Raw genomic sequence first — 15,238 nt, forward strand, 5'->3', positions numbered from 1 at the left:
CCAAACATGCTTCCACAGCTGCTTCCGTGATTTCCACACAAGCCAAGGGCAAGCAGGTCATCCCGCCCACCTGAGGGGCAGTTGAGAGCAGGGCAGCTGCAGCCAAACCGCCTGCACCCCATGCATCCCCTCCCACCCTGAAAGGAGGAGTGGGCAGGCTGGTACCGGCCTTTGGAAGGGTTTCCTACGACGGATGGGCCCTGCTCAGGAAGGAGTTGGGGCCACCATCCTGACATCCATGAGGCTCAGGGCACGTAGCCAACACAGCCACCCGAATTCAGGAGTCGTGGGATTCCATGGTGGCCTAGGGAGGCCTTGGGGGGATCCTGTCCTCTGGCTGACAGAGGTGACTGGGGCTGGCTGCTTAAAATAAGGAAGGGGAGGTTTATAGCCACCTCCAGCCTAAAACGACCCCTGGGCAATAACCCAGGAGGGAAAGCAGGAAAGGCCCAGCATCTAGTCCGCTAAAGTGAGACCGGTGCACGCGACCTCGCAGCTACTTGGGCAGGGAGTCGCCCACCCTCAGGGCTCTCAAGGATTGGACTGGTGATGAATGTGGAAGCCTGTGCCGAGGGGCACCGGACAGCTTCTGCATTAGCTGGTGCCCCTTCTCACAACCGAGGGGATTGGAGTCTGAAGTGTCAAGAGGTGTGTGGAAGGGGAAAGATTTTGGTAACACTAAATAGGGAGCTAAGATAACAGAATTCCTCTTCAAAGGTGTCCTGTCTGAAACTCTACAACTCCCTGGTCACCACCCTTTAATGGGAGGCCACCTAAATTTCCTTAGAAAATCTGAAACCTGGAGCCTCGGGTCGAACCATGAATTTGACTTGGTTGCATGCGAGCAGCAGCAGAAGACAGGGCCGCTCCCCTGCACCACGAGCCCACCCAAGAGAGAAACGCTCCCTTTTAATGTGCATGTTAACTGAAACATTCTGAATAACTCTCAAATGTTAAGAGGGTTGAATCAGAGTCCATCCATTCGATGTAATATGTGCTTTAAATAGTTTTGAAGGCTGCAGTAGCATGGGAAAACACTTTGTCTATATTGTTAAATAGTGGGTCTAACGATTAGGACTTTAAATAGGGGTTTTTCTCCATTAACAATGAGGATCTGAGGAACCGAATTTTCCTCATCCAAACAGCACCAACTCCCGTCCTCAGGGTCGTAAGGATCGAATGGGCACGACCTGAGCACAAAAAATGCCCAGCATAACCCGCGTAACCCGCAGCAGGCGAGTGCACACCAATCCACACCGATCCACTTGGCCCAACCGAGACTTAGCAGGCAACAGCCCCTTCCCCAAGGGCGTTGCTGCAGGAAGCAAAAGAGCCCTGGTGAGGAAGAGATGGGACCAGTCTCTTTGTAAAGATAGCCCCAGATGGCCTGAAGCCTTCGGCTCTCCTCACAACGCTGACAACTGGTGCATCAAAGGGTGGCGGGAGGGGGTTTGCCACGGAGCCCTGCATCCTCCAGGAGCTGCCCACTCTCACAACCCGTGCACTGTACCCCGTAGTGTCCAAACCCAGTGTCAGGATGCATGGTGGGGGAGGTCAGGGAACCCAAACATCAAAAGAGCGTCCCGGTGAGCTTGGGGAACTCAAGTTCTGGAGGGAAGAGGGCCAATGCCCCTCCTCAGCCAGGAAGTATAAAGGGGAATTCTCATGCCCTTCTCCAGACTGACTTATTTAAAACTGAAGTAAAGAAGCCCAGAGGCCCACCTCCTTGCTCTGGAATACATGTTAAAGCTGACTCCACCCTGTATACAGGCACAAGATCCCAGGGCCAAAAGTGTCAGTCACAGTGAGACCTGTTGGGGACAAGGCCTGTGATGAACTCCAAGTTCAAGGATTAACTTTGGACTTCACACACCTGTGGCAACCGTCCTTTCTCCAGTGACACCACCATATAGAAACATGCTTGACTAGCTTTTAGGGAACACACGTGCCAAGTTCTTTAATTGATTTTATTTTTTACATAAAAAGTTCAGTAAAAATTGGATAAAGTAAAGTGATTTTAAGCAGTAAATCAATCTTATCAACATAGCACAAGGCTGGCCGAAACCACAAGGCAGCCTGCTTTGGAATATTTACATGATAACAAATTAAACCTTGCAGGAGAACTTAAACTGTCCTTACAAAGTCTTCCTGTGATCTAGCACGTAGAGGCTAAAAGCAAAACAAAACAAACAAAACCAGGAAAAAACAAATTATTTTCAATATATTCACATATACATTAAAATATAATACAGATCGTCAGGGTGAGGGGTCGTGGGTGGGGACGCGCATGGGTCTGTGCGCTGACAGCACCGCCAAGGAGGAGACCCAGGTTTGGGAGTGGGGCTAGGCCTGGCCAGGATCTTAGCGGGGTCCTTCCCTAAGCCCTTGCCTCTGATGGGCCTCCAGCCACACCCCAACGGCTAGTGACCAGGGATCACTTGTTGTAGATGGAGCTCGTTTTCCTAGTTTTCAGTTGAAAACCTGCGGGTCTGAATTCCCCAGGGCGACACATCACCAGTAGCATAGCCCTGACAGAGGGGTGGGGCGGCGGGCCCGCAGGATTTCTCCGAGTCTGTCCTACCTGCTCGCCTGTCCTCCCACCCTGGCCCCACCAGTCACTCTAATTCAGTGTCCTCTTTGGGTTTGTAAACAGCCCCAAACTTCTGCATGTACTTCTTAATATACTCCTTGGTTTTGTGTTTCACATTCTCATTGCACTCCAGGTCCTCAGGGTTCTTACAGTACTTCAGCTCCTTATTCATAACGCCGTGAGTCAGCTGTCCAGGACACAGGAAGAGAGACCACAGTGGAAATGATTTTAGCGGGGGAGGACCAGCCTGGTGCCTCAGGGCCCTTCTCACCAAGACTGAGGTTGAATCAAGAGACAGGCTGGGGCAGGCTGGTGCTGGGGTCAGCAGAAAGGGGAAGCTCAGCTCTGTAAGTCTGTTAGAAAACACCAACCCTATCCTCAAGTAGGGTGCCCTCTCTTCCCAGACCTTCCCTCTCTCTTCCTGGGTCCCCAGCCCAGGCTTCTGGCAAAGAAAACCCACTTTCTGTGGTGAAAGATACACGGTTTTCCCAGAACACTGCCAGACCACAAGCAGAGGGGAGAGGGGATACCTTGCGAGCTAGGTGTTTGAAGTCTTCAGTTGTGGTGATTCTTCCCACTTTGCAGTCAGGTTTCCGGTAAGGGTTCAGGCACTGGACGATGAACTGGGACATCTGCAGGCAGGAGAAAATGCACACACTGCTCAAAAGTCCAGAGAGGGCAAGGGCCTGTGCTGGGGAAATAATCAGACAGCCAATCCTTCCCTTCTCACCACTCAGGCTGGCTGGTTTAGACAGAAGGATGCTACTCTGCCGGGGAGAGGCGGGGGGAGGTGGCAAAAGAGAAGATGACCCTAGGTTGGGCCCGGGAAGGAAAGTGCTTCCTGGGGTAGAGGGAGCAAGCCTGACTTTGAGCAGGAGGGGGAGAGCCAGGGCGGGACTCCTCTGCTGCATCTCATGGTAGCCCCAGGTTTCAGCTAATAAATCTCAGGTGCCTGGCACAGATAGAGTGGAACTGAGTTCTCTGAGCCCTGGAGGCATAGCAGAGAGGGTGTGCAAGTGCTACCAGCAGGAGGCTCAGCAACCCCAGAAACACAGGCATTTTGTTATAGAAGGTCACTTAGATTCTGTGTGAACTTCTTTTAATTTTTTTTTTTTTTTTAACTAGGCTCCACACCCAATGTGGGGCTTGAACTCAGGACCCTGAGATTAAGGGTCACAAGCTCTGAGTCAGTCAGGCGCCCCAGCGTCACACTTCATCTGATTCCTACAACACAACGTGAAGCACATGGAAGTGCGTGTGGTGTGACAGCTGCTGGGAGAGGACCCAGGGTAGGACCCTCTTCAACACACAACTCCAGTGTCCTCCCGAGCTGTAGCGTCTGTCCTACCCAGTGGCTCTCAAAAGAGACCCTGGCACAGGACCTCCGAAAGTATCTGTGGTGCTAAGATCCCAGGGTACAGAGGAAGCAAAGAGGCCAATGACAGCCATTTGGTCAGGAGGCACCCTAGACAAGGTCTACCCATCCCTGAAACTCAGGGAAGCTTCAGATGATCAAAGAATAAGGCTATATCACGAGGCAGGCACCAAACAAAGCTGCTGGTAGGCTGGGCCAAAACAGCAATAATTTCACTCAGGGACAGCGAGAAACTAAGTTTTATCCCTGGAAAGGGCTTTTATTCAACGTTTTTCTATGGCATTCTGGCCTCCATACTCTCTCGCTTCAATCCACTTCCCCAAGTATAGCCAGGGAATTCCTTCTTCCCAGCTTCAAGTCGGCAGTGGGGCCCTGTGACTCCCAGACACACAGACCCTGTATGAAGAAGCACGAGACTGTTCAGTCTCATCTTCCAACACCCCTCACATACCCTGTGCAAAACCCCTAGACTACTTACAATCCCTTGGGAGGGACGAGGGTTTCTTTTACTCCTGTACATTCTACAGCCTGAAGTTCTATCCCTCCTGATCCACCCGGTCCATTCCTACCTGCTACACAAGAGCCCTTCGTGACACCCTGAACAGTGACCTCTAGCCCTGTGCTGGCACACTCCTCACACAGCCGCCATTACTTATTTACAGGTCTGTTTCCTCCAACAGTCAGTGAATCAAAACTGGAGTTTAGAACCTAGATGCCCGAGGCAGACCAGGCTCGTGTGCTGACAGCAGGAAACACACACTTCCAGTAGCATGAAGAGGAGCTGCTTTCTCCCAATCCTGTGAGGATAAGGCAGCCACCAAATGAGAAGTCGTAGAAACAGGACTGGACTTTGAGCCAGAGGGCCTGAATTCAGGTTTTCTGTCTAGAACTTGCCTTGTCTGAACCTTAAGAGGTCCACCACCTGCGTAAGAAGAATGACAATTCCTGTCTTGCCTACCTCAAGAGCTGTTACAGGGATGAAATGACAATGGATATGAAAGTGCTTAATACCTACCTGTAAAGGACCATTCCAATGTGCCCTCGTCACGTGACAACTATACAGTCACAGAAGCAAGGGAATGCCCAAAGGCATTAGGACAAGAAAGGAAAGGGCTTAAGCATAGGCCTACAGAGCTTAGTGCCCACACCCACTAAACCTTACCTCTTTTCTGAATACTTCTTTGCTTTTCTTAGCCAGCTCACTGGAGGTGTCTGCTTCTGCTGTCTTAGGCTTTTTTGAGGTCTAGAAATGCAAAAGAAAACACAACAGTGGTGGCATGAGACGTCATGTCAGTGATGCCCTGCTGTTCCAGAGCCCTCCTTTCTTTCCCCAGCTGGGACACCTGACCCCATTCAGGAGCCTAAGTGGGCATGGCTTGGAGTCAGCTTGGCTGCTGTCACCCCAGTCTCACCTGGCATCTGGCTCTGGTCTCCTTCCTGTAAACCAAGTTCTTTGCCCAAAGTCAAAGTTACATCCTTGATGTAGCTATACATTTCCAGTTATTTCAGAGTCCCCTTCCCTGCGGAGGAATGTGCTGTGTGACAACGGACCACTCGGGTCCCTGTTCTGCGCTTCAGTACCCACACTGTCAAGTGAGGCTGGGACTCGGTGAGCCCCACCTCTCCTGGCTCTGACATTCTGTGATTCCAGGACAAAAGAAAATGCTCTGAAGACCTTTCACCACACAACTGGAAGGTCAGACCACATCACTGCCCTCATCCAGGCCTTTCCACTCTCCGTGGATACTCGTCACCTCTCCTCCAAAGGCAGAACCAGCCAGACTGCAGGAAAACAGTCTCAGCATGCAGGGGAGGCTCCCTGGAGGTTGGGATCTCCAGCTCGGGAATGGAAAGCCTAAAGACATATCAGTAGTACTGGGGGGGGAGGAGACCAGGGTCATCCAAGTCAGTGAACAGATGAGAGGATGCTAAGACACAGAAGATACTCCATCCGAAGCTGGTAAGATGACGACAAACCTAAAAATACTCCCTCTTCCAGCTGTGCTGGAGTCAAGGCTGCCAAGTTCCCCCTAACTGGGCACCGCTATGAGGTAAGGGGCCAGCAGCTATGGCATTTGGAGCACCTGCCATGCAAGGCCATCTCCCCATACCTTTGCCCACCACCAAGCATCAAGCCCCTCGCTATTAAATGTGCTTTTCCACGGAAAAGATCTAGGAGCATTCCCCTGTGAAAGATTTCAGATGGACATAGCAGCCACAGTTGCTATGACGGGTACTTCATGTTTTTGCCAGCTGCTTAGAGCAGAGAATTTTTCTACTCCCAAACCATCCCCCAGTTTGGATTCCTCCGTTTCCATAAACAGTATGAAGGCGCTGGTGATGAAGGAGCTGTTCAGCTCACTTTGCTCTGAACCGGCTCCAGAGAAAGGTGAAACTCCCTTGGCTTTGGGCTGCTACAAATCTGCTTTCTCTGATTTGTTATAAAAGCATTACATATTTTCCATTTTTCCACTTTCTGAGGCTGTGGGAGCAGGAGGGAGAAGGCAGGGCAGAAAGAATATTACAGATTCAACCTGTTTTCAGGAAACAAGACCAAACAGCACACTGTAACTCTATTTTCAAATGTTTTGCTTTGGGATTTTGTGGTTATTTTTTCCAGTAGTAGGGACTGTGGCTGTGCTTCACAATAAGACCTCAGGTAGCAAGGGATCAAGAATTGCCTGACTGCGCCAAGGAAACTTCCAACACACCCTCAGCTGTTCTCTTGTAGCTCTCGGAAATGAGTAGCAATACCAACGGCTACAGAGAGCCCCTGGAGATGACAACCATCTCAAGGCTCCTAATCCTAGAGAAGAGGCCAGGCTCTCAGTGAGGGTACTGTGCAAACAGAAATGTTCTGCTTTCCTCTGAATGCGGTATGTGTTCAAAAGCTAAATAAATCTAGCATATATTTAACAGCTTTCTAATTGAATCTCTGACTTGGTGAGGTTGGTAGGGCTTTAAAAACACAGTTACAGAGCACAGTCCACTGAGCTCTGTCTAGGAGATTTCGTGGTCCTTTTGAGTGCTGAGCAACTGGGACTGAGAAAGGGAATTTTCAAATGAAGGGTACCTAACTTTACATCACAGAAATCATACACCAAAATGAAGTACTCTAGGGAGTACTGAAATTCATGTATGCCTCTTGGTCTGTGGTCTGCAAATGGCATGTGAAATGATTTCAGAAACTGGTTAATGCTTACTTCAGCCCAACGCCAAGCAATACCTGGAGCCAGAGTCAGAGCCAAGGACAGCACCTGATGGACACTGACATGAAAAACCTCCTTTACTCCAGAAAAGTCCCATTTAAAATATTAGCATCTCTACAATACATAAACTTTTAAAACAAGTGTTAGTAACCTTCTCAAATGCCTACTGCCAAATAAAAATCCTTTAGCACCAGAAAAGACCATTAGCTTGTACCAACAGTCCCAAACATATAACAAGCTATCTCATGGGGTAGAGAACATCTACCTAATGCAAGTGGTCTTGCTGAGATCCCAGGAACCCATCAGAGAGGGGAAGGCACTCTGATGGGTGCAAAAGCAATGTTTTCCCAGGGCCTCAGCAATAATCAGCTTTTTCCATCTGCTGCCTCATACGGGGCATCAGCCAATGGAGAACTGTGGTGGGAATCTACGTGAACAGTGGCCAGATGAGAACACACAATGAGATGCAGGCAGAGGGCTCGGTAGACAGCCAGAGCTTCCTGCCTTAAGCAGCTCACCCTGCTGTTGGTCTTCATCTGGGGCATGTCCGGATTCCAGGGAATCTGGTTGGAATATGATCAGACATGAATATGACAAGGAAGGCCCAAGTACCTTCACATTACCTAAGGTGAGGCTTCAAGTCCTTTTGGCTTAGAAGGGAATGACTTCAAGTTTTTTGGATGGCTCTGATAATCACATACTGGCTGTGTAACATGACAAATGCAAACTCTAATCTTTATTATACTGACAGAGATGACCATGTCACAAAGCCCACATGCCTTGGAACTTAGGAGTGTGGGGCTGGCTGAAATGAGTCCTGCCAGAGAGAGAGCAGGATATACCCACCTAATGCTTCTCTCTTCCTGAATTTAATTTATTTTTTTTAATTTTTTTTTTCAACGTTTTTTATTTATTTTTGGGACAGAGAGAGACAGAGCATGAACGGGGGAGGGGCAGAGAGAGAGGGAGACACAGAATCGGAAACAGGCTCCAGGCTCCGAGCCATCAGCCCAGAGCCTGACGCGGGGCTCGAACTCACGGACCACGAGATCGTGACCTGGCTGAAGTCGGACGCCTAACCGACTGCGCCACCCAGGCGCCCCTTCCTGAATTTAATTTAAATACTACCCCTTGGAACATGAAATGTAAGACATTATTCAAGAAGGAACTTTATCTTTCAGGGCAGCATGAATCCAGAAGAAGTTGAGCTTATCAGAAACACTGCACATGATTCAACCAAAATCCTGCAGTGTGTGACCCTGTATATGTCAACTGAAAATAATAAAAGCTCAGTATATTCTGTTTTGGAGCTGCCACCACCTTTGGTAGCAAAAAGAGCAAAATTATTTATTTCAATGTTTGGCTCTAGATAAGGCGCTACACTTCATTCTGTCAAGAAAAAAAAAAAAGGTACTCGTTAGGGAAGGGAGGATTGGACAGGAACAAAAAGATCTTTAAGGCAGTTTCTAGAAACAGTGTTTCAAAAGTCTGACTAGATTACACATAGGCTGCATCTATTTCCCTCAGAAAAGTGGAACTGAAAAAGCTGGAACGAAGGTCCTAAAGACATCTCTGCGAACCAGAAGGCCCCCTACTCTTTCCATCTGGCCCTGAGTGCAGCGCAGCCCTGGTGGCTTCTCTCTGGTCCCCCAGCTAGCAACCAGGCTGTACTTATTGGGCAACTTAACTATCTGCTCTGCAGAGATCTGGGCTCTGGTTTCTGACAGTCCTCTCTCAAATGTGATTTCTCTCTATTGCTAGGAAGTGATTTCATGTGGCATCCTTTTGCAAACTGCCCCAAAGCCAAAGATAGGACCATCAACTGAGGAAAGACTCATGGCCCCTGATCCCATCCTCTTCCAATTCCATCAATCCAACAAACACTCTACAGCCACTCTTTTAACGTAACATAGTTGCACTCAGGACATCTACTACACTGTGTCTGAGTGTTAATTAAAAGCCAGAAGCCGGTAGTAAAAACTGCTGTCTCTCAGTCATGCAAGCAGTCAGCAATGATTCATGTCTCAGGCCTCAAAGGGAAAGCTGGACTTCACACTCACCAAATGAGGGATGACGGAAGAGAGCACAAGATGACCAAGAGGAAGGAACAACACTGGAGGAAAACAGAGAAGGAGGACTCTCACAGATGCTTACTCTCGGCATCAAAAGCTTTCAAAACCACCCATCCAACACCACATAGCACTCTTCAAATAATTCTCTGCCCATTACACACCTCCCCCGTGTAGATATCATAAGGTTTCAAAAAAACACTAATTTACTGATGTCTCAAACCTAGATACAACTGCCTACCGGCCACCATTCCTACCCTGAATCTTGTAAGGAGCTCGAATCCACAATGAACTTATTTCCAAACCTCTTCCTGATCTTTCCTTCATCTCCTAGACTGAATTAATGGGATCTCATGCCACCAAGCAATAAATGAGGATGGTGGGCCATCCTTGCCTCTTCCATACCCACTTGTTTGCAAAGCCTTGACCACAATGCCTCTCAAATGTCTTTGCATGAATCCCCAACATCTCCACTCTTAGTCCCTCACTTTGCCTAAACTATTCTAATACTCTCCAATCTGATCTCCCTGCTACCAATCTCAACTTTTCAAATGAGCCTGTTTCGCTCAAGGGAAACACGAGACTATCTGATTCCCCTGCTTTAAAAGCATTCACTGGCTCCCAAGTACCTATCAGACTTATAATAATCACATCAGTAGCACACAAAGATCTTAAGAGAACTTAAATAGGACTTTTCCATATTTTTTGTCTTGCTCACTACCCCATATGCACCAAACTCACCATACCCAAATATATTGTTCCCTATATATATGGTCTTGTCCTCACCTTATGTGTTTGCAAAAACTGCTTTCTCTACCTAGAATGCTCCATCCTGCCCACACTGGCTATAAGGTAAAGTCATGTTTTGTGACATTTCACCGATGCATCTTCTCAAACCATTAATCACTGTGCTCCCATAGCATTTTGTACATACTTTTAATTTTTTATTGTTTTATTTTAAGCAGGCTCCATGCCCAACATGGGGATAGAACTCACGACCCTGAGACCAAGAGTCGCATGTTCTACTGACTGAGCCAGCCAGGCGCTCCTGTACATACTTCTAATATAGCAATTATCCCACTGTGTTCTTGGTTTATATATGTGGCTATTTCTTTAGAATGAACTTCCTGAAGACTAGTATTCAGTTTTATTTCTTTTTCTATCCCTAATACCTCACACAAAACATGTAAATTAATGAAAATTCACAATAGTACAATCTGTACCTCCAAGGGAATTAAAATCTATACAAAAGCCCTAAAGATGAAAAAAAAAAAAAAAAAAAAAAAAAGTTGGCCAGAGAAATAAAAACACTCTAAAGGCTTCCTTCTCCTGTCTTTTGAGATACTAGCCAGGTGAATGCAGTTGTAAACTGGTTAGGAAGGTTGGATCCAAGTAAGTCCCTAGCTATCCAAGTCGGAGTACATCTTAATGTCAGAAACTATGGTCTGGAAAGGGGTACAAAGACTGACACCTCAAGCCTTTGGTCTCTCAGGACAAGTTTGGGTGGAAGATCAAAACTCATTTGTTCTGTCATCTGTTATATCCAGATCAAAGGGTTAATAACAGAATAGATGACTTTTGTTTACATTTTCTCATAGAAATACTAGAAAAGGAAAAGCTGACAAATCAGAGATAAAAGGCTAAGAAGCTAAGATACAGGGTGAATATCCAACGAGATTTTGCTGGAAGCACATAACAGTTATGGGGTTTTTCTCTGGGTACTTGTTTCTATAAAAACTCTCCTACTGAACCTTCACATACTGCTGGGGTGGAAATGTACAATGATATAGCTACTTTAGAAAACAATTTGACAATTTCTTAAAAGTTCAACATAAATCAGACATATGACCCAGAAATTCCACTGTTAAGTGCCTACCCAAGAGAGCCGAAAATGCACATGCAATGAGATACACAGATATCCACACAGCATTGTTCCTAACGGCCAAAGATCAGGAACAACCCAAACATCCATCAAGTGGTGAGTGGCTAAACAAAATGTGGTCCATCTATACAAGGGAATAGTGTTCAGCCATAAAAATGAAATTCTGATATATGCTATAACAAGGATGAACTTTGAAAACCTTCCACTATGTAAGAAGCCAGTCACAAAGACCATGCATTATATAATTCCACTTATATGAAATGTCCAGAAAAGGCAAATCTATCAAGAAAGAAACAGATACAGGGCACCTGGGTGGCTCAGTCAGTTGAGCGTCTGACTTCGGCTCAGGTCATGATCCCATGGTTTGTGAGTTCGAGCCCCACATCAGCCTTGCTGCTGTCAGCCTGTCAGTGCAGACCCTACTTTGGATCCTCTGTCCCCCTCTCTCTGCCCCTCTCCTGCTTACACTCTCCCCCCAAAATAAAATAAATATAAAAAAAAGAAAGAAAGAAAGAAAGAAACAAACAAACAAACAAACCAGATCTGTTGTTGAGCTGGGGGTAGGTATGGGGATTAACTGTAAAGGGATATAAAAAAATCTTACGGGGGGGGGGGGATAAAAAGCGTTCTAAAAGCATATTATAGTAATGGCTGCGTAACTGGTAAATTGATTAATTTTTGACATCTATTTATTCTTGAGAGAAAGACTGAGTGTGAGCAGGGGAGGGGCAGAGAGAGACAGAGACACAGAATCTGAACCAGGCTCCAGGCTCTGAGCCAAAGTCGGATGCTTAGAGCCACCCAGGCACCCCACAACTTGGTGAATTTATTAAAAGTCACTGAATTATAAATGTAAAACAACTAAATTTTATGGTAGGTATGTTTTACCTCAATAAAGTTGTTTGTTTAAGCCCTTCCACAGTCTTGTGCTTCTTGGCCATGACAAGTTAACTGTTAATGAACTATCCCTCTTACTGTAAACAACCAAAACACTAGGCAAAATACATGAAAAAAACAGTTGCCATGCATTGGACATTAGGCAGCACTGGATTACCATACCAGAAACAAGGGACAAAAGAAGGTATGCCCTGAGTATCCTGGCTTTCCTTGTGTACCAGACCCCAAAGCAGGGAGGAAAACCTAAGCATAGCATAGCATGCTGGTCTCATGAGCTGAGGAGATAAGACTGCAGCTCGAAGTGTCTGAGATGAGCTATAAACTAACAACTGCCAGAGCTCACAGAAGACTGGAAAACATCTGAGCTTCTACCAGTCGGAGTGAAGAGACCTTGGTGTGAACCTAAGGCATTCAGTGAAGATCCAAGAAAGACCACCTCTTGGATAGTGGCAGTCATCCCAAGAGAAAAGACTACTCTGGACCCAACCTACCAAAAATTAACAACAAACTTCTGAAGAATCAAACTGATCTTTAACTGCCTGCCAAGAACAAAGCCCATCAGTCTTTCATAGACAATAAAACTCTGAAACTCAATGATGTAACAAGCACAATGTCCAGTGCTCAAACGAAAATTACTCGATGCACGTGAAGCAGGAAAATTTTAATCTGATAATCACAGGAAAAGTCAGTCACTAGAAACATGCCCAGAAATAAAAGTGAAGCTGAACATTACGAACATTCAAGGATCTAAAGGAAAACAAAGAGCAAAGAAACTGATACTATTAAAAATAACGAAACTGAAATTTTAGAGCTGAAAAATATAATTGAAATAAAAAAATCTATTTCCATATTTGATGAAAAATATCAATCCACAGATCCAAATGGCTAAAAAAACCAGAGAGGTTAAACAAAGAAGACAACACCAAGGTACATCACAATCAAATTCTTAAAAACCAATTTTAATGAGAAGATTAAGACTTTTCTCCATGCAGACAGAAAGGAGGAAAGAAATATCATATTTGGGGGAACAAAGAGAAGTACATCCTTCTTATTAGAAACAACTGTAAATTGGGGCACCTGGGTGGCTCAGTTGGTTGGGTGTCCGACTTCAGCTCAGGTCGTGAGTTCGAGCCCTGCGTCAGGCTCTGTGCTGACAGCTCAGAGCCTGGAGCCTGCATCAGATTCTGTGTCTCCCTCTCTCTCTCTGACCCTCCCCCCCACTCACACTGTCTCTGTCTCTTGAGAATAAACATTAAAAAAAAAAAAAGAAAAGAAAAACTGTAAATAAGGAAAAAATGGAATAACATCTTTTAAGTGTTGAAAGGGAAAATAAAGTATCAACTTAGAATTCTATATCCAGTGAAAATATCCTTCAAAAAATAAAGGTAAGAAGGAGTCTGGCAGCTTCTCACAAAATTGAACATACTCTTATGATCCAACAATCATGATTCTGGATATTTACCCAAATGAGGAGAAAATTTATGCCCACAAAAAACTTGCACAAACTTGGAAGCAACCAAGATGTCTTTCAGTAGCTAATGTATACATGAACTGTGGTTAATCCAGACAATGAAATATTTAGTGCTACAAAGAAGTGAGCTAGCAAGCCACGAAAAGATCTGAAGGAACCTTAAATATATAATGCTAACTAAATGAAGCCAATCTGAAAAGGCAACACACTACATGAGCCCAGCTATATGACATTCTGTAAAAAGCCAAACTACACACACAGTAAAAAGATCACTGGTTGTCAGGGACAGTGATAAGGGACGTGGACAAGGAGGGTAGGATGAACAGGGGGAGCACAGAGGATTTTTAGGGCAGTAAAACGATCCTGTATGATACTATAATGGTGGATACATACCATTATACATTTCTCAAACCCACAGAGTGTAGAACACCAAGAATCCTAATGCAAACTATAGACTTTGGGTGGTAATGATAGGTCATTGTAGGTTCACTGACTGTAATAAATGGACTGCTCTGGCAGGCTATTGACAGTGGGTGAAGCTGTGCATGTGTGGTGACAGGGTTATAGAGAAACTCTGTGCACTTCCCACCCAATTTTGACGTGAACCTAAAACTGCTCTAAAAAATAAAGTCTGTTAAAAAGAAAAAAAAAAAAAAAAAAAAAAAAAGGAAAGACAAGGACACTTTTCAGACAAACAAAAACTGAGAGAATTCATGACCATTAGACCTAAAATACTAGAAATATTAAAGGAAACTCTTCAGTCTAAAGGAAAATGATTCCAGAAAGAGCTCAAATCTCCATGAAAGAATCAAATTTGCCAGAACTGGTAATCATGTGGGTAAATATAAGACTTTGCTCCCAAGTTTAAAAAATTTAACATGTAATGAACTGTTGAAAGCAAAAAAGTAACAATATATTCTGGGGTTCATAGCATATGACAGGATAAAAAGAATGTATGGTAACAGTACAATGGACAGGAGGGGGCAAAATATAAGTAGGTTCTTACAATTATAGATACAATGGTATTTGGCATGAGACTATAAGGAGATAAATATTCATATTGTAAACCACAGACCAGCAGTTCTTAAACTTTTAGGTCTCAGGATTCCTTTTTTGCTCTTCAAATGTTTTTTAAATGTTTATTTTGAGAGAGAGTGAGTACATGTGCACACGATCAAGGTAGGGGCAGAGAGAGGGGCAGAGAGAGGGGCAGAGAGAGAGAGAGAGAGAGAGAGAGAGAGAGAGAGAGAGAGAGGGAGAGAGAGGGAGGGAGAGAGAGAGGAGAGAGAGAGAGAGAGAGAGAGAGGGAGAGAGAGAGAGGGAGAGAGAGAGGGAGAGAGAGAGAGAGGGAGAGAGAGAGAGGGAGAGAGAGAGAGGGAGAGAGAGAGAGAGAGGGAGGGAGGGGGAGGGAGAGAGGGAGAGAGGGAGAGAGAGAGAGAGAGAGAGAGAGAGAATGAGAATATATCCCAAGCAGGCTCCACACTATCAGCATAGAGCCTGATGCAGGGCTTGATCCCACGAACCGGGAGATCACGACCTGAGCCAAAATCAAGAGCTGGACGCTTAACTGACTGAGCCACCCAGGCGCCCCTGCTCTTCAAAGAGCTTTTGCTCATATGGATTCTATCTATCCAAATTTACCATTATTAGAAATTAAATGTAAAAAAAAAAATATTAATTTTAAAACAGCATTAACAAACCTATCATATGTGAATATAAATTTTTTTTGTGAAAAGGTAACTTTC

The 15,238-nt window shown here is 45.5% G+C and overlaps 1 protein-coding gene across 2 annotated transcripts in view; it reads right to left on the bottom strand.

The window, feature by feature from the left end:
- Window positions 1-1,952: 1,952 nt before the first annotated feature.
- The window catches only part of SETD2 (SET domain containing 2, histone lysine methyltransferase), a 123,271-nt gene continuing 109,985 nt past the window's right edge, over window positions 1,953-15,238 (bottom strand). For both annotated transcript variants that reach the window (XM_042978793.1, XM_042978794.1), the window contains exons 19-21: window positions 5,128-5,208; window positions 3,121-3,222; window positions 1,953-2,777 (exon numbers count right to left, since the gene is read on the bottom strand). In XM_042978793.1, coding sequence (XP_042834727.1) covers window positions 2,616-2,777; window positions 3,121-3,222; window positions 5,128-5,208 — 345 coding nt within the window. In that variant the 3' untranslated portion in view covers window positions 1,953-2,615. The remainder of the gene's footprint in view (window positions 2,778-3,120; window positions 3,223-5,127; window positions 5,209-15,238) is intronic.

Source organism: Panthera tigris, chromosome A2, assembly GCF_018350195.1.
Source record: "Panthera tigris isolate Pti1 chromosome A2, P.tigris_Pti1_mat1.1, whole genome shotgun sequence".
NCBI classification, from domain to species: Eukaryota; Metazoa; Chordata; class Mammalia; order Carnivora; family Felidae; genus Panthera; species Panthera tigris.